The following is a 23,953-nucleotide window of genomic DNA, read 5'->3' on the forward strand; positions in this document are numbered from 1 at the left end:
TGTCTCAGCTTCAACTGTGCGATTTAAAAATGAGCCCTGATGCTATACAACCTGTGCTGCTGCTTCACCTGATCTGAGCCCCACATCCCTGTATAGAGGACGCCCTGGGGCGTGTCACGTGGCACGCCTGGGAGACCTATGGAGCCAGGCTACAGAAGGGAAGAGGGTGGTTTGTTTTCCTCAATAACTTTATTCCTTCAGTAAAATCTTCCTCCTTAGCAAATCACGTCAGGGCAGACTGACAAAGGCAACGAACAATCCCTTCCAAGGGATACATATAAATAGCATCTGCATCATTCCAGGATCAATATTCTCCGAATTAATGGCACCTCCCTCCTTAGCCAGGTTAACCAACTGACCCGAGACGCCCCCCCCAACCCCAAGACTCACAAGTTTTAAATTCAAGGGTAGGATTCCCCCTCAGAACTTGTCTGTATGGTAATGGGTGCCCTTCAATCTAAACATGAAAGGTTAAACCAAAAAAAGCAGAAGTGTATCTTCAGAAAACCCCACCAGGAGCTGAGTTCCATTCCTTTTCCTGCGTGTGGCGTCCCCAAGACTCACCGCCATGCTGTGGGAGAGCTGCTCTGCTGTGAGACTGAGGCTGTGGTGCTGGGCTTCCAGCCGTCTGCACTGCGTCTGCAGCACCTGCCGCTCCAGATTTTGCTCTGAAAAGACAAGCGATGTTGATACGTTTCCTGTATACCAGGCCCATGGGCCCCAGTGACTGTCTTCCCTCCCTCTAATGCAGCCAGCACAGTACTCTCCCCTTCAGACTCTGACGCGCCCAGCTCTTTGTGTCGTGCTGGTAAATACGTCAGTGTTACTAAGTCAGATCCAGCCCAGCGGAATCAAAAAGGACCAAGCACTGAAAGGCAATTTAAGGGATACAGAGTAAGAAGCAACTAAGAGTAAGCTTATGGCCTTAAGATATATTTTTCAAAAAGAAACATAAAAAAATACAGGAATTAGCCTTGAAAAATTTTAAGCTGCTAAAAAATGGCCAGAATGAACTTAGAAAGGTTATGGGTTCGATTCCCAGTCAGGGCATATGCCTAGGTTGTGGGTGTGGTCCCTGGTCAGGATGAACGAGAGAGGCGCTGATAAGAAGTTTCTCTCTCCCTCTTTCCCGTCCACCCCCTCTCTAAAACCATAAGCATGTCCTCGGGTGAGGATGAAAACAAACAACAGAAAAAACCAGGGGAGGCTACCTGAGTGATTTTAGAGGCTAGAACAACTGAGATGACGAAATACATTATAATAAGCATGTAATACCACTTAAGAAAACATTTAAAATACCACAAGTACTAACAAGTCCAATTCAGCAAGGAGGACACACCAGAAGGCAAAGGTGAAAAACAGGGTTGTCATCTCAACGGGTCCAGAAAATGCATCCGTTAACCTTTGACAACCATACGCCATAAGCTCAGCAGCAAGTGGGACGCCTTGACAGACTTGCTCAAGTTTCACAAGAACACCCTCAGCGCCTCTTCTATTCAATGGCTTACGGGTTCCAGGTAATGTGGTATGACAAGAAAAGTGAAACATTCAAAAGGAAAGACCCCATAATTAGCAGGTCCGATCATCTGTGATTATCTAACCAATAAGGCGTACAAAAACTTAAAATCCATAATAACAAAGTGGTATCTAAAATCTAATAAAAGCAAGCTGCTCGTGGAGAAAGTCAGCAAATTTCTTAATGTGATTTACTACCATATTCATAAATGGAATAACATCACTATCAAAGATGTCAATGCTTCCCAAATCTGTAAATTCAACACAACTGAAAATTCTGACAGGAGTATTTTGGGTGGAACAAAGGTGACCCTAAAATCCACGGAGGAAAGCCCAAGGCCGAGAACAGCTGAGCCGTCAGAGAAGACCAGGTCAGGGCGAGTTACTCCCAGCAGCGGAGAGCTGCAGAGGTGGGGCACTGACAGGTGAGACAGGCATGCCCCACAGGGAAGGGGTGCCCTGCCAACCGCCAGGGTCACTGGTTATCTGGGTGGGAAAGATGAAGTTAGATTTCTGCCTTATTTCTTAGCCAGAAATGAATTCTAGGCGCAGGAAAATCAGAACGTGATGCTTTAGGAGGAAATGGAGAGTAAGTCCTTGGCAGCAGGGGCGGGATTCCCAAACGAGGCACCGACAAACATCCCAGAGAAGGCAGGGATGCCCCCCTCTCTTAAAATAAAAAGTGCTGCAATGGCTTCTGTATACACACGTATGTGCTTAAAGGATAACATGTAGCCCGGGCCAGTGTGACTCAGTGGTTGAAACGTCATCCTGTAACTGAAAAGGTCTCAGGTTCGATCCGTAGTCAGGGTACATGCCTAGGTTGGGGGTTCACTCCCAGTCTGAGCATGTGCAAACCCTGGTCTGACTACGTACAATCCCCAGTCCCCGTGTGGATCCCCGGTCTGGGTGCCTACGAAGGCAACCAATCGATGCTTCTCTCCCTTCCTCTGAAAAAATCAAGTGGCCCTGGCTGGTGTGGCTCAGTGGATTGAGTGCTGGCCTGCGAACCAAAAGGTTGCTGGTTTGACTCCCAGTCAGGGCACATGCCTGGGTTGCAGGCCAGGTCCCCAGCTGAGGGTGCGTGAAAGGCAATCAATCAATGTAATTCTCACATATAGATATTTCTCTCCCTTTCTCCCTCCCTTCCTCTCTCTAAAAATGAATAAATAAAATCTTAAAAAATAAATAAAGCAAATAAAAATGTCCTCAGGTGAAAATAAAAAACTTTAAAAAGGAGTAACATGTAAGTGATGGACAAATTCAAATGAAGGTTCCATCGGGAGGCGGCAAATAAGTGAACTGTACGAGTCGATGCTCTGGTTGGGACTACATGCACATCTCGTTAGTCTGATTTTTCAGTGTTTAAAGTGACTACGATATACATAATCAAGTCCTTATATTTAATATTTACGACACAGTATTGATTGACAAAACCCTTCTACAATAAAGTAATAAATTAATTAGGATGTGGCAGCCCGGGTTCAGCTAGTGGTGGCTGGCACAACTGTGTCACGCTGACGGCACTGCCAAGGCAGTGCGGGTGGTGAGCTCGGAGGGGCCAGGGCTCACCGCGGCAGCAGGACCAACAGACCGGGAGGCTAAGTACTGGTCAGGGATCTGCACTTGAGAGGTTCTTCTCAGTAATCCGCCTGCCTGTGTCACTACGGAGGGCAAGGCCGGGCACCTCCACTTCTCCCTGCTCCCAAGTTCACAGCTCCCAGTCTCCATCTAAGTGAGATGAGGCTTGTGCAGGCGTCTCTGGGACAGTGAGGTGTGGAGAGGGAAGGTGGCGTGCTAGAAGCACAATGACGATGCTGGAACTCAACCAGCACCCGAACCCGGGACTCTACCACCTGGCGCACTAGGCCCAGGTGGGAGGGGTGTGTGTGCCCGAGTCCCCCCGGGGTGTGTTTCAGCAGGCAGGGTGGAGTGTACACTCAAGGCTGAGAATAAAGCATCCTGGCAGCAGAAAGGGGCTTGCTTCCCTGCACAGAGTGCTAGTCCAGGAGGATGGCAGAGCCCGCGGGAGATCACCACCAGCACGGGGACGCTTCACATGCGAGGCAGGCTCCAACGGCGATGAGGCCTGGCTCTCTGGGGCTCGGTTAAAGAAATATACACTTTCCGTTTTCCAGGGCCCTTGGATGTAGCTGCGAGTGTCAGAACTGACAGAAGATTCAGAAGTACAGTTGCCCTGGCCGGGCAGTTCAGGTGGTTAGAGCATCATCTCGATATACCAAGGCTGCAGGTTTGATCCCAGGTCAGGGCACACACAAGAATCAACCAACGAATACTTAAATAAGTGGAGCAACAACCGGTGTTTCTCCCTCTCCCATGCCCCTTCCTGTCTCTCTAAAATCAATGAAAAAACAGAAAGGGCAGCAGAGTGGAAGACAGCACAGACAGCAAGACCTCAGGGTGGCCACACTCAGTGGTCACAAGCACCTGGCACCTCCATTTCTCTGGTAAGAATGGTGTTAAAAAGTTTGCCCATGAGGAATTACCATTGTAAGTCCAGTCCAGGAAACTGCAGAAGCCTGAGAAACGGTTCTTGGGCAAAGCAATGGGCAACACAGCTAAGGAAAGTTTACCTTCTAATATTAGTATCTAGTTGTGTCCTAGAAAGACTGGCCAGTGCTATCACTTAGAAACAGCCCCCAGTGCTGGCAGTGCAACCCTGTACTGATCTATTAACTTCCATTCACCGTCTTTACTGGGCCCTCCGTCGGCTCCCCTCCCCTTCGTACCTTCTATGTGTTCCTGGTAAGCTTCAAAAATTGCCTCAATCCCTTGCCACTTGCGCCTGGGGGGTTCTTCATCATCCTCTCCATCCTCTTCCTCTTCCTCCTCCGAGTCCTGGTCCGTCTCCTGTGTGAGGGGGCCCTTCCTCAGAGCTGTGGGCTCCTGCTGCCCGTTGTGCGGGGGCAAAGGGAGCCGGCTCGAGGACTGCAGCTCAGGAATGTTGTAGTGGATGGCCGTGTCGACTTTGTGGTTCTGCTCTGCAGACAGAACCGTTGCGTTCCCTGGCCGGGGGAGAGAGGGGGAGTGAAATGGAGCAACCCGTTCTCCCACCTTCAGTGGCTCCCACTGAAATGTGATCAGCGAGGAGTGATCCTGGGGCTCCCAGGTGGGGCTAGCACCACTTTTAGGCCATAAAGTGATCGCCAGGCTCGGGGAAACACCCACTGAGTGCAGTTGCGGAAGGAGGGGAGATTTCCAGGGAAGTACACGTGAGGGACACTGGGAAAACCCTCTGCTGCAGGACACGAGGATCCTATTTTTGCCAGAAAGGCACCTCGCCTGACCTTACTAAAGAAGTGCTTCTACTGAACTCAGATGGCATCACATGTTAAATTTCCTCCAAGTGTGGTCCGCAGATCGGCAGTATCAGCATCCCTTGAGCACCTGCTAGGAACGGAGACACCCCAGACCTGCTGAGGCAGAGTCCTCCTCTAATGACCTCCCCAGGTGCCTTGGGCACAATGAAGCTGCCGAGGGGCAGGCCCACAGCTGCCGCTGAGTGACCGCTGGGGCTTGTGGACGTCAGCCAGCGCTACTGTGACACAGCAGCCTCCTTACCTTTGTGCTTCTGCAGGGCCTTCTGGGTGGACTGCAGCACGGACTCGTGGAACTGATGTGCAAACTCTTCCGCCATGAAAGGCTCCCACGGCTTACTCTTCCCGTTGATGCTGTGGGACAGTGGCACAGGAATGTCCTTGGGTGTGGGGCCCCTGATGTAATGCAGCATGCTCAGGCTCTTCTTGCCCCCGGGGGCCTCATTCGGCCTGCCCTTCTCGCCGCTGGCAGGAGTCGGCTCCTGGACTCGAGCTAGCTCCTGTGGCCGGAGCTGTTCCAGTCTCCCAGGCTCTGTGGCTTTTGGGACGTCAGACAGGGAGGCAGCAACACCCACAGGCTTTTCTATCTCCAGAGAGGCCGGCTGCGTGGCTGGTTCTTTTAGAGACAGAAAGCAAGGAAACTGTTAAGAGCTGCAAGTGACCAGGTGGACCCTGACCTCTACAGTTTACATTCAACAAAGACCTAGTACAGAGGATCAAGACTTGGGGCTGTTTAATTAAATGTCAGTGCACACTGAGTGGCCAAAAGATGGGGTGTGGTAGCAGCAAGTCCATCCTTGAAAGGTGCCCCAGGAAGGCATCTGGAAAGAAAAAGAATCTGAAGAAAGAAGTTGCTTTAGGTCATCCAAAAGGTGAGAAGCTATGTAGCCCAACCCAACAAGAAAGACTGCGTTAGGAGTTAAGAATAGGGCCGGACAATAAAGATCTGCTCCATTCAGCAGCTCAGTGATGTGTAATCAAAGCCATAGAAAAAAGAGAGGTGTGAGAGCAGATGTTGGAGAGGCCTGAAGGCAGAATGAGCAAGGCAGACGCAGGAGGAGAGAGCCAGGGAAGGGCAGGCAGGAGCAGCAGGGCCGGAGCAGTGGTGCTAACCCCTGGCACCCAGGGCTTCGGCGCTCGGGCCGCGCCAGACTGGTGGGCGATGGCTACTACAGTGCGTCCTGTGGAAGCCAGGACCCTCCCCCTTAACTCTGTGAGCCCTGACTTCCAACTCTCACGTCCTGTACGAGGAGAGCCTTCGCCATCACGGAGGAAGCTTGTATGAGAGATAGAGAGAAGCATATTCTGTCTCCAGGAGGAAAGGTTCGTGACGAGGAAGACTTGAGCAGTCGCTTCTGACCCTGGGCAGCCCGCTGGACAGTCCCGGGCAGTGGCAGATGGGGCTGTTCTTCCCGCCCTGGGCCTTACCACTCAGGGAGACAGCAGGACTGTCCCTCGGAGAGCTTCTGAGTGAGTCTGCTGCTGCTGACAGTGCCTTCTGCTTCATGGCATGGAGCATTTCGACAAGTTTCTCTTTGTCTATGAGGAAAGCAGCCTGAGGTTAACAAGACAGTCGCATCACTCCTGAGAGGGAAGGGGAGCAGAATTCTAGCCCAGGCCGTGACTGGCAGGTACAAGTCCTTTAAACCACGGAAAACACAAAGCAGGCACCGCGGGGACAGGCAGTGTTTAAAAGAAGAAAACTTCGTGTTCGAGTGAGCCCAGACTCCTCGCAGCTTTCACTACGTAACATTTCAGATGTGCTCCAGAAACAGCTGTGTGTGTGATGATGACAGCTACATGAAATAATGGGTACTTCTGATCTTCCAAGGTGACTTCTGAGGATGCCTTCTTATTTAAAAGACCGAGATGTAGGCCCCAACACACGGAGACACCCCGAAGACCCACACAGCCCCTCTGCAAGCACAGGCTGCTTCCAGGCACGCCCCCCACTCCCTCCCCCCGCCCCCCGGCCCGGCACATGAGCACAAGCCCCGTGACGGCTGCCACTGACTGAAAAGGAACAGACTCCTGTGACGGTTGATGCCACACATTCTTGTTGCAGTAGCACTTCTTGCTGAGACTTAAATGGCCACATCCCCGGTGGCTTCCTCTAAGAAATAAGTCAGGCAAAAAGATACTTTTTGCAAACAGAACTATGCGTCTTCCCAGGGATTTCTACTGGTTATCAACACGTCACAGCCCCTTCTGAGGAAAAGCAAGAATTCCAGCCTACTGGTTCAAGACAAAATGTAAAATGCTCCACTCCAATAATGAAGAAAGTAGAAGCAACTAATAACCAAAACACACTTCCGCTTGCCTTTTGACTTCCTTCCACAGAGAGGTGAGGAGGTGTCAGCAGGGGGGACTTGGAAGTGTGCCAAGGAGCAGCCCCGACGGGCCAGGCTCTCATGCGAGCCGACACTAAGCGAGCAAGTGGGGCAGACCGAGGAAGCGGACGTGCCCAGGGTGTGCAGACCACACCACGTCTTCCACACCGTGTGCTCCAGCCTGAAGAGTCAGCCCCCACATGGCCAACCTGGAAGCATCTTTCAGGGCAAACTCACAATGTGTGTTTGGCTCTGCCTGTCGGGCACAGACCGCCCAGCCTTCCCGCCATCCGCACTGGCAGAAGGCCAGTGGGCCGCGTCGGCGGCCCAGTAAGAGGAAACGCCCACTACCACGGAGCCTGGAGTGCTCTGCCGCAAGACGGCGCACCTGCGCCTCGTGCCCAAGGGGCTCGCTAAACCCGCATCTCAAGTGACAAGAACAGCTTTACATACAGAACGAACACCAGAGAGTCTTCTTTTCCACCCGAAATAAAATGAGAAAACTGGCTTCAGATGGGACCCTTTGCATTCCAGCTGGAAAAAGGCAGAGATGCTGGGGCAGGTCTCCCAAAGCAGAGGGGCTGCTGCCTCCTTGGGGAGCCACAAGGAGCTGAGAGAGTCCCAGGCCAAAGTGTTTTCAGATTCCGCCTGGAACGTGGGTCCTGGATGTCCCCGGGAGTCCTTCTTCAGAAGCGCCCAGTCAGTCCCACCCCCAGGAGGCCCAGGCGAGGCCCTACCTTTCCTCTTCTCGGCACTGATGTGGGTCAGGTTGAAGATGGTCAGGAACTTCTTCTTCTCTTCGAAGTTGGGACTGTTGTTCATCTCATCGGGACTGTAGCGGGTGAACAGGGCCAGTCTCGGTGAAGGTGTCTGCCGCTTGTTCTGAATCGTCGGGGGCGACGGGCTTCTTTCTCTCAGCATCCGCCGCCGCTTCCTCCGCTTCTGGGTCAGCAATTCCTCCTTCTGCTGTTGGGTGGTCAAGCCAAAAAGTTGCAAAAACTCTAGCTTCTAGATTGGGAAAGAAAACAAATGAGTTTGAAACCACCAGCAGTGGCCTGATTCCACCGTCCCGGGGTCCCTCCCGGGGTCCCTCCTGGGGTCCTCGAAACCCATGTGCCGTGCCAACTCCGTGCTGGGCCTCCGAGAGAGGGGACCTGACAGCATGCCCAGACACCTGCGGTCAGTGGGAAGTCCAGGAGGCAGGCACCAACATGGGCATCGGAAGCCCAGCCCATAAGCTGACAGAGCAGTGACGAGACCCCAGATACCTCGGAGGACGTGTCCAGTTTGAGGGGCGGCTGCTCGGCCACACAGCGGAGGTGGGCCCTAACCTCCTCTTCGTCACTTTCGTCGTAAGAGTCATCCAGGTCGTAGTAGTATCCTGATGACGAGAACAGATATATTTAGCTGGGCAAGCAGACTCAGTTCTCTAGTGGATGGACACCGGGCAGGCACCGCTGGGATCTGCATGCGCAGATCCATGCATCAGGCCAGGCCTTGCTGGCCCCTCTTAACACCCCAAAACCTGGATTCCTTTCTACCCCGGGGGAAATGTGCACTAACCCCTAGTCCTAGAGCTTTTCAGGGATGGCAGGTGGAGGCAGGCTCCAGGCTTGTCTTGGACTCATAACCCCCAAGCAGCCAGGCAGTCCCTGGACTGACACCGATCCCCAGCAGGGGACCATTCGTCACACAGGCCCGGGGCTGTGTCCATGGCAACCCAAGACTGTTTGTGCACATCCACTCATTCCTGCTGTGGCCATCTGGGTCTGTTACCCAGGAGGGAACAGGCACACTTAGATCCCTGTGGTCTCAAAGGCACAGAGCACGCATGTAAACTCAGTGTGCACAGAACAGCAGCAGAATCCCTGCACCCATGGGCACCAGGGATTTCCCACCCTTCCTTTACAAGGTGAATAGAGAAGAAAGTCCTTCTTGAGACCTAAATCTAGCCTAGACCAGCAACCCAGGAAGACTTGGCCTTGGCCCCAGCTTCTGGCTAAAAGACTGCATTTGACCCCATATCAGATTCAAGTTACCAGCAGGGGGGAAAACAACGGATCTGGGGCCCTTGATCCCTCCTGGGCCTATTCTCTTGGTTCCTTGGGGAACCCAGGGAGCTCTGGCTAAGCCTCCTAATCCCACAGAAGCAGCGAGGAGGTGGCCAGAACCCCACCCCTGCCCTGTCCAGGCCCACCTGCCCGTAACTGATGGCAGCAGCTCCCTGTACAGAGCCCCCACTGGGCCCAGGCAGTCTCTCAACAGCTTTCTCCCGTTATGCTGCACTATTAATTTTTAAAACTATCTTAGTAGCCTCTGTTCATCATTTATTAACCATGCATTTCTGTGGAACCATCCTTACAGGCAGGCTTTGATTTGGCTTTTCAGGACAATGTGCATTTCGGCAGGACGGGCGAGGGCCCCGGGTCTACCTCCCCAGTAGAGGTATCAGGCAGCTGTGCAGAAGCCAGCGGCCTTGCCCCCTGGTGCTGCTAAAACCCCTGAGTGGGCAGCAAAGACCGTATGAAGGGCTAAGGGGCTGGCACAACTGCTCCCCAGTCCCGGGAGGTCAGGGCCACCCGGGGGGACCGGACCTTTCTCCTGGGCCTCTCGCCGCCTGCGCTCCTCCAGGTCCAGCTTGCTGACCAGCCTCCGGCGCTGCTGCAGGAACTCATCATAGATGAAGGCAGGGTCGGAGACCCGTGGTGCCGGGGGCCGGTAGGGCGAGCCTGGCTTCAGGGGTCCAGTGAGTTCCCCAAAGGGGGCTGGCTGGGTGAGGGAGGCCCGCTGCTGGCCCAGGATGGTCTGGGTGGACTTCTCAAGCTCAGCCAGGAAGGGCCCGGGCCCGTGGGGAAAGGTCTGGTGCTCCAGGCTCCCTGCCTCCCGCGGTGGCGGCTGGTACTTGTCCAATGCGGCGGCCTCGCGCTTCCGGGGCCCCTCCTCCACCTTCTCTGGGCAGTACACCCGTTCTACCTTCACCAGTGGGACAGCCGCCTGGCGGCTGGGCTCGAACGGGGCTGGGTGGCTGTGCAGAGGGTGGCTCTCGGGGGCCCGCCGTGTTTCCAGGGTGCTGTCCATCAGGGACACTGGGTTCCAGAGGGCTGTGGGCACGGAGTGGTGCTGGGGCTTGGGCGAGATGAGGGGCGGGGGCCCGCCAAAGTGCTGCGGGGGGTCTCGGCTGCCCGGCTCGTGACGGTTCGGTCCCGGCCTAGGGAGTGAGCAGACCAAGCCATGAGTCGAGAGAGAATGGGCATACCAGACACCCCCCCGTGGGCCTCCCAGGCTGTCTGCCAGGGCCCAAGTGTAAGAGGCAGCTTCGCAGATGGCCCAGACAAGAGCCCCCTTCGAGAGCCAGGTGCTAGAGGCATGTGAAGGCCCCTGTCTCTAAACCTCTTGGCCAGGGTCTGGAGGGAAGGACGCAGCTTCCACTCCTCACCTGAGTTCTGGCTGCTTCATATGACTCCACCCTCTTCAAACAACCTGAGGCAAGTCTGTCCGGAAGTGCTGTAGAGAGGACGTGCAGGCCGGGCGGCGGACACTGCCTGCTGAGGGCACTGGGACGGTCTCAGGCCCAGGCCAGACCCTCTTCTGTCCACTTCTCACCCCAAACCTCGTAACAGCTCGTTCTATTTTGGCTCCTGAATCCCTATGAACTGCCGTCAGGACAGGCCCTCATCTCTGTTTTCCAAGGGAGTCCCATCGCAGAGGGAATAAAGACAGAACTCTGGTGCCAAAGGCGTGGCCCTGCCCCTGGTACCCACACCCAGAAATGCCGAGCTGTGAGCAGACATCAGAGGACAGGCTGGCTGCCGTCCAGGCGGCCACAACTCTGCTGTCCCCACAGACGGCAGCAAGAGAGACCAGCTTCCACGGACTGCTCTGCCCAGTGACACAGGGGAGACCCTCACAGCCAGGGCGGGCCTGTGCCTCTACTGACCCCCAGTGGACCCCATCAGAACTGCAGCAGCCTCGGGTGGCCCCAAAGCAGCAGCTGGGCTGGGGCCTGACCAGGATGTCCATCAGACCAGTGGCTTTGCCATGCAGCCCTCCTAAACGACAATTTCCTTAGTGCATTTAAAACAAGATTCCACAAAAAGCTATTTGGGTGTTGTTTCCCTAAAGCGTATTTTTTTTTTTTTTAAGGAAAGCCCCATGCTATCCAGGTGACCAGGGCAAGGTCTGAGGGGACGGAGGGGAAAGAGGCAGAGAGCACTATGGATACGTGACCAGGCTCGCAGGTCCCTCCCTGCCTGGCCGAGGAAGGAGACGTTTAACCACAGACACCAGGGCTCCTCCTCGTTTTTCTGGATGGGACTCGGGCCGGCAGATAACCCCAATGCCGCCGCACCGCCTCTAATCAGCTGAGTACAACAGGGAACCACAGCTCGTTGTTAAGTAAACAACAAAGGAATAAAGCCCATCCACAGGATAAATATTTCAAGCACTGGAGCCAAGCACTGAATGGCTGTCTAGCTTGGAGCACAGGGGCCGGTCAGGACACCACATGTGTGCTGCTGTGAGGCTGAGCATGCCACCTGCTGTCGTGAGGGACCACCGAGGCCGGGTCAGAGCTGGGAGCCACCCCCCCACACACACACCCAAGGCCTGCGCAGGGCACAAGGCCTTGAGGTGGAGGCTACCCCCACTGGAGGCCTGGCAAGCCGCACCAGGATGCTGGGGCCCTGAGCTGCGGAACATGCCCAAGGGAACCGGAGCTCCAGATTTTATCAGGAGATGCGGACATGTGCTGGCTGCTCTCCCAGTCCCCTGGGCATGAGGGGAGATAGAGGAGCAGGGAACAGCTCACAAGCAGACACGGCTAAGCCTCTGTGTGACCTCAAGGTGGGCCCAGAGAGGCAGATGGCAGGCCGAGGCTTCGGGAGGACCCAACAGCCAGCTCATGCCCAGCACACGCAGTTAGCCCAGCGAGTCCCCTCATCGCCCTACTAAACAGCAGACGCCCAGGCAGGGCTGCTGGTTGGGCCAGCCGAGCCCAGGACACAGCAAGAAAACACACCAGTCAGCCAAAAGCTAGAGGAGAGAGTGGGAGGGAGGGTGCGAGCAGACATTTAAAATGCCCAGACACCCAAATGCTTCTTATCCCGGTCAAGACGATGGGCAAGAGCTAGAAAGGCACTCCGAAATCTTCCCACCCAACCTCCTTTGTGCACTGCTGAGGAAACAGAGGCCCAGAGAGAGAGGACGTCTGTGTCCCTGAGTCCCCAGAGCAGGCCCAGACAGGGCTCCGCACTGGCTCTGACTACAGGTCTTGGCCCCGCCCTTTGGAATGAACCCTGGAGAGCTGAGGAGTAAGGTAGGGAACAATAGATGAGCCAGACCAACAGGTGGAAGCAGGGAGGCCTGGGGGGCAGCTGTGAGAACGGGGCACTGGGGCCAAGGTCACATGCACGTGTGGGCAGCTGGGGAGCTGAGACAGGCACCAGTGCCTACCAGCGACTTCTTTTACGGTGGGGTCAAAAAACGGGTGTATGTTCTTTTACCAATTCAATAATGTTTTTACTCAAATAAAAATTAAAGGCAGTCTCCCTCTCTTAAAGTTTGAGCTTGAAAACAGGAAGATGGAAAGAACAGGCTGTAATGATTACTTAAAGCTGCTCCCTCATGCTTTTCAATGCCACGTGTGTCCCCTTGGAGACACAGCTGGGCTGCATGGGCAGGCCCCCAGCTCTGAACACTGGCCTGTTGGACTTTATGCCTTAGGGACAGGGTGCCTCTGAGCACCTCTAGTTCCTCCTCCGAGTCTCTGTCTCCTTGTGGGCAAACAGCAATTAGAACACAAAAATGAAATGCAGTAAGTGCAAACGCTGAGCAGGGTGCTGGGCAAACCAGAGGTACTCAATAGGACTTGACTGGCTAGAAATAAATCTGAGTGTGACCAATGTCTTCCTATGCACCCTCAGCCAGTGAGCCCTACCTGGCGCTCTCAGGCCTGTGATCGGCCTCCGTGGGCACCGGGGGCCGGCCCATGTCCAGGTGCTGCTCTAGCACCTGCTGCCGGAACTCCGACACCTGCGACTGCCGGTCCTCCTTCTCCTGCCGCAGCCGCCGCTGCCGTGCCAGCCACTTCTCCTCCTCGTTGGTGCGCTGGATGAGCAGGGCCGTGGCGGCGCTGCTGCCCGGCAGAGAGAAGATGCCGTGGTTGGAGAGAAGGCTGGGCATGGTGTGATGGGGCGCAGGCGCTGGGTGCAAGGGGTGCTGCACAGGCTTGGGCACCTGCAGGCTCGACTCCTTCAGCTTCTCTGCAGGGGGAGAAAGCCACATCTCAGCAGGGCTGGCTTGCTCCTGTCTCCTCTCCTGCCCCTGGCTGCTCAGAGAGCCTGCCGCCCCACAACCAGGACCAAGACAACCAGAGGGGCCTCACGGATGCTTTCCGAAAGCGTGCTTTGTCCCAAGGGAAATGTGGCCACCGGCAGGCACTGCTCGAACTGAGTCCAGGGCTGACCCACCGGCAGCGGAGGGCCGGGCAGGCACAGGCTGGCTCGCAACAGCAGGTTGTTACATTTTTAGGAGCCAGGTGAGCCAGTTAATAAGTAAACCCTTATTGGAAGTCAGATATGAGTACTTATAATGAAACTAAATGTTAAAAACAAAGCTAAAAAGTACTCAAAGCTCATTACTTCCTAATCCTTTTGCTACATTTGATTACCGTGCACACTTCTGAGGTGATCTATGTCTACTGTATCTGTGCCGTGTGTCACTGAGCATCTCTTCCCAACTCCGAGTCCCATGGCCCCAGGTTTGTGGCTGGAACCAGCCACGGTGAGAGCCTCTGCTGTGGAAGTCGGCGGGTGCCACGGAATCAGGCCTTCCCCTCAGCGCACTGCCTGCCGAGCACCACTGCAGCCGGCCCAGCCCGGGGTGGCGAGGCCTGCCCCCTGTCTCACCCGCCCCGGGTACCTGCTCGGGTCGGGGTCAGCTGCTCCGAGGGCTTGGCCCGCTCCTCCGCAGCGTGGCCGCGCAGCCCGTGCAGCTCAGCCATGGGCAGGAAGGGTGGCTCCAGCGCCTTGGCGGCCAGCAGCTCCTTCTCACGGGCCCGCTGCTCCCGCTGGCGCTCCAGCTCCCGCTCGCGCTCCTTCTCCCGCTCCCGCTCCAGCTCCTTCTCCCGCTCCCGCTCCTTCTCTCGTTCCCGCTCGCGCTCCTTCTCCCGCTCTCGGTCAGCTTCCCGCTCCCGCTCCCGCTCGCGCTCCCGCTCTCGCTCCCGTCGCAACTCTTCGTCCATCTGCAGCCTGTGGGGAGCAGAAAGGGAGGCTGAGCCCCACTGTGAAGGGGAGCCAGGGGGAGCTCACCAACAGGAACTCCCAGAAATGAGAAGCTGACGGCAGCCAAGCCCAGAGTCCTCATGGGAAACCCCAGCACTGTGACCTGAACCGAGGTGGGCGTTAGAACCTCGGGGTCAGTGAGACACGAGCTGTGTGCTAACGCCCGAAGCCTCACTGAGGCTCACGCAGGAGGCGCTGGTTTCCAGCAGTCACCAACAGCATCAGCTGTCACTGTCCTGTTTACAGGCCAGCAGACCGCAGACAGGAGTGGCCGAGGAGCCACCCAGCCACAAGTGGCAAAGCTAGGGCCCAGCCAGGCTTTTCTCCACTGCCACGGGGGCCGGGGAAGCGCAGGATGCTGATCCAGGACACAACTCACCTCTCCGCGCTGAGGCTGGACATCCGCTCTGAGTGCAGCGCCGCCAGGGACGAGTGGGACAGCTCGGGAGGGTAGCGGACCCCGGAGAGGTGGAGATGCATGGCTGACGGGTGCAGCGGAGGCAGGGAGCCGGGCGTGGGGATGGGGTAGAAGGGGGTGGACCGCAGGGCGGACAGGCAGTAGGAGTCATCCATTCTGTGCCAAGAAGACAGGCCAGTGAACACCAAAGCCACGGAAAAAGGCAGGACCTGGTCCTGCAGCCTCCACGAAGGCTCGGCTGAGGTCACGTCCACGGCCAGCCCAAAGCGCCTCGAGGAGAGAAGCCCCAAGATGCCAACAGCCTGGGGCTCCGAGGCCTCGCCTGCCACTTCGAGGCTCAGCCAGGCCAGGGCCTTTCCAGGCCAGACTGGCGGCCACATGAGCGTGGTCCGCAGCGTAACCGCAGCCCCGCCAGGCTCAGGTTCAGGTTCAGGTTCGGGGAGCTTCTGCACAGAGCAGTGACCGCCGCGTTTGCGCCAGATGGCTGCACAGAAAGGAGTCCCTCTCTTCTACATAAAGCCGGTGCTCTGTAAACAGTTCGGGCAGCCGGGGGGCCAACGGCGGAGGGAGGAAGTGGGGAAATGACAGCTCAGACGAGGGGAATTCCTGCCAGGGCAAACCCCAAAGGCTAATCCGAGAGGGTGGGGGGAAGTCTGGCCCCCAGGATGTGAGAGACATATTCCTGGCCAGGTTCCATTTTGCCACGAGCAGACTAGTGCCTGAACACGAGGGCGTGTGGGGCAACGGCCTGGTGACTCAGTAGGGACTGTGTGGGGAGGGCTATTCTCGGACTACTCACCTGAAGGCCGGGTGGGGGAAGGGGTGCGGGGCCAGGTAACCGGAGTGATAGTAGGCTGCAGCAGTGGCAGGGTCCAGGCCGAGGGGAGGTAGGGAGGACATGCGGAGGTCCTCGGTGGTGTGGTAGGGCCGAAAGCTCCTCAGGTAGTCCTCGGTCACGGTGCTGGGGGGCACCACGTGGTGCACAGGCCGCTGCAGGCTGTGGGCAGGGGCGAGAAGCAGGTGAGCGGAGCGCTCGCTCCAGGCTGGGAAATGAGTCAGCCTCCCCACGCTCCCCCTGCCGCCACCTCCCTAGGAAGGACGAGTCTCTGGGGACAGGTTCCGGCTCTCACTAATGAGACGCCAGTGCTGGCAGGAGGCCCAGGGCGCAGGGGTGGGCAGCTGCTGCTCCTCGCCTGCCTGGCCCTCGCTGTCCTCACCAGCAGGCACGAGCCTCTACCTGCAGCCCAGAGGGACCCTCACCCCTGGGACCAGGACCAGCGTTCAGGCAGAACGGGAGAGCCAGCCATCCCCTTGGCGTGGAAACAGACTGCAGATGGCCAGGGCCGCAGGCCCAGCCCCAGGGACCTGGCCCCTGAGCACACGTGCCCACCCGAGCCCCCGGCCCGCAGACTCACTTGAGCGGTGGGAACCGGGAGTCCTGCACGACTGAGCTGGGGGAGATGCCGAAGGGATAGGGGGTGCTGAGCAGGTGGGAGGGGATGGCCGGGCCCCCTGCCTTCTCCTGGGGCAGTGGGGGCTCCACGATGAGGCGTTCTCGACCGCTGCTGCTGCCCCGAGAGCTGGCATCCTGTGGGCGACAGACCGCAGTGGGTCAGGGCGGGGCGGGCTGTCAGCCAGGACGGGGCGGGCCACTCTTCCTCCGGCCTCACCGAAAATCCTCAAGTTTAGTGCGTGCTCTAGTACTGTCCCTTCCTTAGAGTTTTCTGCCCAGGCCCGCAGCACATGTGGCGCTGGAGGCAGAACGGCGAGAAGGGAAACATGGGTCCCAGTGAGGAACGCACCTGGTCTGGAACCCACCTGGGGGCTGCGCCCTCCTTGGTGCGATGGGGAAGGACAGAGCCTCCCGTGAGGATTACTGGGGTCACCAAGACAAGTACCCAGTGTCCACGAGGGGACACGGCGGAGAGGAGGGACGCCCCACCCCACATAGCGCGGACTTCCCACAGGCCCCATTAGCTCTGAACCCAAACTTGAGGAGCTGGGTGACACTGGTCCCAGCACCCCTGCCCCCTCAGGAAGTGAGCTCTGCCCAGCAGCAGGCCCGCCACAACCACAGGGCCTCGCTCACTGGTCTCCAGGTGCGCATAGGCACCCCCCTGGGGCCACTGAACCCGCTGAGCTGACAGGTGAAATCCACATCGCAGCCAGCCCCTGGGGAGGCCCTGGCACCAGCCGGAACAGGCAGCTGCAGGGCCCCGACTGGCCAGACCTGTCCGGGGACACCTTCACGCACACCGAGTGGGAGGCAGCTACAGGCTGCGGCCCCACTGCCCCGGACTCCTGGATGGAGTGACCTGGGGCCTGGGAGGGGAGGGGAGCCCTAGGACCCAGAGCAGGGCTGGTCCAGGGCGTGCGGGGAGAGCCAGAGACCCCTGCGAGGACCGGGGGCAGGCGAGCCACCCCAGCCACAGGGAGGGATGTTCTGCACACCCTCCCCCAGGAGTGGCCAGCCCCAAGAAATCACACCACGGGAAGACTCTGGCTGCTCTCGTCACCTGTAGGGCTGAAAGGGCGCCGTGAAGCCGGCCCAGGGAGCAGCACTGAGAGCAGCCAGGGCTCTCCCCTGGGCTCTGAGGCACCGCTGTCCCGCAGGGCGCCACCACTGCGACAGCCACCCTCAGCCTCAGCTCCAGGCCTCCCCTGAGCTTCGGCCACGCACTCCTGAGCCATTTCCCAGAGAGGCCCAGGGAGGCCGATCCACACAACGTCGGGTGTGACTGATGTCGGGTGTGACCGGCCTCGGGTGTGACCGCTGCTGATCAGACAGCAGCCGGGGCTTGGAGAGAGCAGGCGGGGCTCCCAGGGCAGAAGCCTGAGTCTGTCTGCTCCAAGTCCACAGTATGGAGTTCCCTGCACCACAAAATGCCAAGCACTGGGAAAGGAGCGGGGTCACAACCCTCCTAACGTCTCGCTGAGACTCGGCCGAGGAGCACGTCTAGGAATGACCATGAGACACGTGGTGGCACACCTGGGCCCGAGAGCCCAACCCCCGAGGGGGCGCCTGGCTCCCTGCCGCTCCGCCCACTGTCTTCTCCAGAGCCGGGAGGCGGGGCGACAGAGCCCCTGGTGACCTGACTCCCTGTGTGGGCGGGGAGGGGCGGATCACTGCTGTGCTGACCGGGACACCGCGGGGCAGGCCTCTGACAGGGTGGCCGAGGCTCCCGGAGAAGGCCCTGTCCACCCGTCAGCTCCAGTTGCCCAACTGGCCCCGGCCAGGCAGCCGCTGCGCCGCCGCAGTCCTCCCGGAGACACATCAGCGGTAATTAATCGAGGGAGACAGGCCGCTGACTGGAATTTCTAATGAGCAGCAACATCTGTTCCCTTCCCGTGTGCTGGCAGGGCCCCCCTCACCGAGAGGTCCTCGTGGGTTCACGAACTCCGATTTGCCCTTCCCAGAAGGGGCGCTCAGCCGGCGGGCGTCAAGGACGGGACCCACACACGCCCCAGCACCCTGGGTCAGAGTCGGGAGCCCAGAACTCCCGCCTCCCGTTTCCCAGAGCCTTCTACACAGGGGCTCATGTCCCCCAGCTGCCCTCGTGCGCAGTGGGGGGGCTCCCGGCTCACCTAGGGACACAGCTCCTCCCTTATGCGCCTGTCCTGTGCCTCAGCTTCCAGCTGCAGCCCGGCTCGGAGCGTCAAGAACGACGCCCTGGTGCAGCCGGGAGGCGGGTGAGAAACATGGGGGCGGGGGAGGGGGTTCACATACAGCAGTGCAGCAGGGGGCCTGGAGTCGTCCCCGTGCCGTGCTCCCACCCCCTACACCGCCGGCTGAGGGGCTGCCTCCAGGTGCGGGGGGCTCGCAGGTTCTCCTGCACACCCTCACCTTGCAGGGCACGAGCCGGCCAGCCCAAGTGCGAGCCAACATCTGTCTCCAGGAGGTACCCGGCCGACACCAACCAGCTCCAGGGGCCCACCCCTCACTGGGGCCACCGTGAAGTAGAGCCCCCTTCTCTCCTCGGGGGGACAAAACCCTGCTAAAGGGCAACTGGGCCAGATGGCACCTTGTCCCAGCCTGGCTGAGACAAGCAAGGAGTAGGAGAGGCTGGAGGTGGAGGGGGAGGCGGCAGGCAGGGGGTTCAGTGGGCCAGACCCACGTGCCTTTGTCTGGCTGGCGCCCCGCTAAGCTTGTGACAGGCACCTGGGAATGAGGTCAGCCCAGCTTGGAGGGCGCACTCGGGCTGCCCAGGGTGGGAGGGGCCCAGGCAGCAGACCCCAACCCTGCAGGCCCCGGAGGTGCGGCCAGCCACCCCAAGGCAGCCCAAGAGCGCCAGCGGGGCCCCCACGGCTGTCCCCAGCAGCCAGGCGCGCAACCGAGGAGCATCTGCAGGCAGCCTTTTATTCCCGCACCGCGGCTGCACGGCTGCGGGCGCAGCTGCGGCGATGAAAGGAAGACGAACGAGGGGGAGACGGGGAGGGAGGAAAATCCTTCATTCTCTGGTGATTAGAGAGGTTTCCAGTCAGACAGACAGGACATGCCCTGTTAGCTTTAAAATAGACTATTTTTCATTTCATCTGTCCTTTCCAAGCTGCGACTACCTGGGAAATCTTGGTGACCCCGGAGAAGGGGCCCTAAAGGCCCCCCCGCCCCCAATTCCTGGGCTAGCACTTCAGGAAGTGACTCCCCTCTGCTGCCCTCACGCCTCTCCCTGAGCTCCCCTCCCCAGGAGGATTAAATTCTCCACTGAGCCTTTGTGCTGAGCTGATGAGCCATACATCAACCGCTAATCCCGCTCCCCTCCTCCCGCCCCCCATGGTGGCATCAGTATTCATCCACCGCCAATGGCTGGAGCAGATCTGTGGCCCGGCCCTCTCTCGGGGTGAATAGGGGTTAGTCAGTGTTTCTGAGGGAGGAGGCCTGCTTATAAGGCATCCTGGGTCCTGGAGGGTAGGGAAGCAGCAGCCCCTACTGGGTGGGAGCAGAGAGGATGTTTTGGACTGAGGCAGCCACCACCAGCCGGGGGCATAGCAGGACTCAGAAACCGCTGGGACCGAGTGAGTCAGGGGAGAGCCAAGGAGGCGCAGCTGTTTGAGCCAGGTGGCTGGGCCCGGAGGTCAAGGCCGACTGCCAGGTGGCTGACAATGAGGGGCAACGGTCCCCTCTGGAGTCAGGAGACTCGGGGAACGGACCCTTGTCCTCCCTCAAACCAGGACTAGGGGCAGCTCCAGCTGCTCCAAACCCCTCTGGCCGGAGTCCGCCTGCTGGGCCCTGTCCTGCCCCTCCCATCTCCCAACCGTACCCTGGGCAGAGCAGATGGTGCCCAGGCAGCAGCTTCTGGGAAAGCACAAGGGGGAGCTGGGCTAAGTGACAATCTAGGAGGGCTTGTCACCTCCAATGTAGGGGTCAAGTCAGGGCCACAACCAGGCCACCACAGCTACTTCCAGGGATCCCCATCAGGATCCAAGGTGCACTGGGGACCGTCACCCTAGGTCAGAACCTGCCTGATGGACGCCACCAAGGGCAGAACCCAGACAGACCCTGAGTGGTCAAGCTGATGCCAGCCCCCACCCCAGCAGGGCAGAGCTGAGACGGGGCGAGGTGGGGGCTCTCCCCGCCCCCGCTTTCCTTGTGGTTTAATTAGTATTTCCAAGTGGTGCTATCCCTCAGGGAACTTGGCAGAAAAATCCGAGAGAGAAGAACAGCGACAGTGTCTTAATTAGGAGGGGTCCTCTGGGCTGGGAGTACCAGGTGTGGGGGGGAGCCCTGGGCCGGCACGGAGGGCGGCTCCCAGGGCTCCCCACTCCTTCTGCACAGGCAGGACACTGGCGGCGGCCACACACAGGGCCCCCCACGTATTAGGAAGGGCCCCCTCAGCAGGTGTCAACAGGACAGAAGCATAGAAACGTGGCACATGAAAAAGGGGGCTGGCTTTTGCTTCTTTCAATTCCTCGTCTGAGCAACAGGCAATAACAGCAGCCACTATTTATATTAAGTGCTTGTGACGTGCAAATACCACTTGGAGCCCTTTCCGTGGGGTTCTGGGCTGAGCCATGTTAGTATGTCCCCCCGATTCACATTCAAGCCCCAGCCCCCAGGACCTCAGACCGTGACTTTGTTTGGAGACAGGGCCTTTACAGAGGTGCCTAGTGCAGCCGCGGGGGTGGGCCCTGACCCACTGTGACCGGTGTCCGTATCAGCGGCGGCGGGGACACAGGCGCAGAGGGGAGGCCACGTGAGGGCACAGGGAGGAGATGGCCGTCTGCGGGCCTTGGAGAGGGGCCTGGGGGGAACCGGCCCGCTGGCACCCGGACCTCAGACCGCCGGCCTCCAGAGCCACGAGGAGCTGTGCGGGGCGAGCGCGGCCTGCGGTGCTCGCCAGGCCCACGGAGGCGCTTACTTTGCACGGACCTCCCAGTAGGTGCTGCTGTCCCCTCACTTTGCAGAGAAGACAAAGGCTCAGGAGAGCACAAGTCTGGGCGTGAGGAATTTGAAGCCCAAATCCAGTCCTCCCCCCTACAGAAGGCCACCCTGCCCGCACCTGTGACCTGTGGCCGCATCCAGCTCCACCAAGCACCCCGGGCACTCACCTGCCGGCTCTCGCTCCTCCAGACGCCATTGACAGTCTTGGTAGGGGCGATGGTCACCACGGGGGGCGTGCTGGGGACACTGTGGCCCCCCGGGGGGACAATGATGGGGCCCATGGGCACGCGCTTAGGTGTGCTGGCGGGGGAGCTGTGGTTGGTGGCTGGAGAGGACACGGGGGATGACTCGCTGCTCAGTGAAGACCCTGCAAGAGAAGGACACAGAGCCTCAGCCGCGGACTCAGACAGCTCCGCGCCCGACCCCAGCTCGTGGCCCCTCGCAGGCAGATGCAGACCCAGACCTCGCCTGAGAGCTGCGAGCAGCACCAGGGCCAGGCAGGCAGCCCTCGGGCTGCATCACAGCACAGCAGAGTCCACCAGTGCCAGGCACCAGGCAGGCGAGGGCACGTCCTTGCCCACCGCCGGCCTTGTGCGTCCAGGCCACCCAACCCCACAGCCACAGGGGGACCCCGAGCCTGGGTGGCTGCGTGCTCTGCTGGCTGGAGCGGGGCGGGAGGGGTGGTCAGAGCTGGCACGTGAACGCTTCTCATCCAGACTTGGGGTGCCAGCCTTGGTGGCTGCTGCTGACAGTCCCAAGTAGGGACCAGGAGACGCCCTGTCTCACTCCTGACTCAACAGGCAACCGCCGACCCCTCTGGGAGGACAGGCACCCCATGTCCGGTGGAGCCGCAGTGAGGGCCCCTCAACCCTGGCAGGTGGGGGAGCAGGCACCAACAGCCTCCCTTTCTGGAAGGAGGACTCCATTGGTTTCCAGGCACCCTCCCCAAATTTTGCTCAGAACTTATGTCTGTCCCGGGGACACGTGTCTCCACCAAGTGGCCACTGTCATATGGCTGAATAAAACCTTGGCCTCACGGGGGCTCCAAGACGACCTTGGCGGCACGAGCAGGAGGCAGAGTGACCTAATGTGGAGCCCCCCACCCCACCGCCCTGAGAGGGGCAGAGCTCTGCCCTGAGCAAGGTGCTCCCGGCTGGCCTCTTCCCCGTGGCTCTCCCGGTGGTGCGTGCAGGGGCAGCCCCGCGGGGACACACCCAGTCCGGCCAGACCCGCCCCCTCCCGACCCGCAGGCTGGGCCCCAAGAGCTGGGCAGCGGCACCTTCTGCTCAGCCACGCCAAGAACGAGGCTGGGCCCCCTCACCCCCAGCTCCCACCTGTCAGTGCCCAGTGCCCAGCCAGGTGGGCAGTGAGGAATCGCATAGGGAGAAGGGAGCTGTCCTGGTTTTCCAAATGGATGAGCCAACCGCCCTAGAATTTTGTGACCCCTCAGTTGATCGGGCAAACCCCTGGAACCAAGCACTGGGGTCCAGATCCCAGTCTCCAGGTCAGGCGCCATCACCCTGGAGGACAGCCCACAGAGGACGACGTGAGTGGCCTGCCTTCCCGGGGCAGCGGGGGGGGGGGGGTGCCTCCAAGGTTCCAGAACAGACAGGCCGCCCACGTCAGTGAGGCCCACCAGGAAGTCAGCTGCAGAACCACGGAGGGAGCGGTGCTGGCTGGTGCTGACCCAGCAGCGCCAGGGGCGTGCGTGGTGAGCTGCCGTGCACTCCGACAAGCTGACAGAGGGAAACCCTGATGGGGAGCTGGAGCACCCAGGCGCCAATCCCCCCAGGTCTGTGCAGCTCTGCCATCTGCCCAGGGCCCGGCCTGGCGCCCTGCTCCTGGGTCTGTACCCAGCGCAACACGGCTGGTGTCCACCGAAGTCACCGTCCAGGGCCCCAGTAGCCACGGACCTGAAACTACCTCGAGGCGCACCGGCAGCTAGAAGGACAGAGCCTGCGTGGTCTCAGGATGGCACGAGGCGGGGCGAGAGGCAGCAGAGCCTCAGGCGTGTGGAGAGCCACACCACCCCCGAGTGGAGAAAGCCGAAAATGCAGGCTCGGAGGCAGAATCCAGACAGTTGTGCCTGCTGGGGGCACCCGTGGGGCGGCGGGGGGGCCCTTGCTCTGCTTCCGGATCTGGGGGTTCACTCTGTAAACCCATCCCACTGGGTGCTTATGGTCCGTGCACTCTTCTGGAGGAACTTAGATTCTGATAAAAAGCCCATTTTAAATATTTGGGGGAAAAAAAAACGGCAGGGATCTTTCTCTTTCAAAAAGGAATTGCTGTGAAATCGTTGCCGATCTCTCTCTGGTTTGTGGTGTCTTTACTGAGACACGGTGCTCACACCACAGACCGCGCCCATCGTCCGAGACTCAGCAGAGTTCAGTACGTTCACACCCACAACCGCCACCGGTCAGTTCAAGACGTGCTCTACGCCCCAGAAAGAAGCCCCACACCCACTAGCACCCCCAGCCCCTGGCGATCAGCAGTCTGCTTTCTGTCTCCACGGATTTACCTATTCCGGGCACTCCGTGTCAGTGGAACCACACGGTGCGCAGCCTTTCGTGGCTGGCTGCTTTCGCTCAGCGTGATGTGTTTATGGTGCGTGCACGTGGTGGCACACATCAGACTGCATTTCTCGCACGGCTGAGTGACACTCCACTGTAGAAAGGACCACCCTGCTTGTCCAT

The 23,953-nt window shown here is 59.0% G+C and overlaps 1 protein-coding gene across 11 annotated transcripts in view; it reads right to left on the reverse strand.

The window, feature by feature from the left end:
- GSE1 (Gse1 coiled-coil protein) overlaps window positions 1-23,953 on the reverse strand; it is a 412,948-nt gene that overhangs the window by 4,248 nt on the left and 384,747 nt on the right. For 8 of the 11 annotated variants that reach the window (XM_045818791.1, XM_045818788.1, XM_045818797.1 and 5 more), the window contains 13 exons: window positions 21,428-21,627; window positions 16,297-16,469; window positions 15,681-15,878; window positions 14,843-15,037; window positions 14,102-14,430; window positions 13,119-13,443; window positions 9,778-10,391; window positions 8,452-8,564; window positions 7,921-8,191; window positions 6,282-6,392; window positions 5,098-5,469; window positions 4,266-4,541; window positions 565-668 (listed from right to left, as the gene is read on the reverse strand). In XM_045818791.1, coding sequence (XP_045674747.1) covers window positions 565-668; window positions 4,266-4,541; window positions 5,098-5,469; window positions 6,282-6,392; window positions 7,921-8,191; window positions 8,452-8,564; window positions 9,778-10,391; window positions 13,119-13,443; window positions 14,102-14,430; window positions 14,843-15,037; window positions 15,681-15,878; window positions 16,297-16,469; window positions 21,428-21,627 — 3,281 coding nt within the window. Of the gene's footprint in view, window positions 1-564; window positions 669-4,265; window positions 4,542-5,097; window positions 5,470-6,281; window positions 6,393-7,920; window positions 8,192-8,451; window positions 8,565-9,777; window positions 10,392-13,118; window positions 13,444-14,101; window positions 14,431-14,842; window positions 15,038-15,680; window positions 15,879-16,296; window positions 16,470-21,427; window positions 21,628-23,778; window positions 23,914-23,953 lie in introns of those variants that run through there. The other 3 variants (XM_045818799.1, XM_045818789.1, XM_045818790.1) reach the window with 3 other exon arrangements.

The sequence above is a fragment of the Phyllostomus hastatus genome, unplaced genomic scaffold (assembly GCF_019186645.2).
Source record: "Phyllostomus hastatus isolate PE091 unplaced genomic scaffold, TTU_PhHast_1.1 phas_scaffold_345, whole genome shotgun sequence".
In the NCBI taxonomy this organism is placed as follows: domain Eukaryota; kingdom Metazoa; phylum Chordata; class Mammalia; order Chiroptera; family Phyllostomidae; genus Phyllostomus; species Phyllostomus hastatus.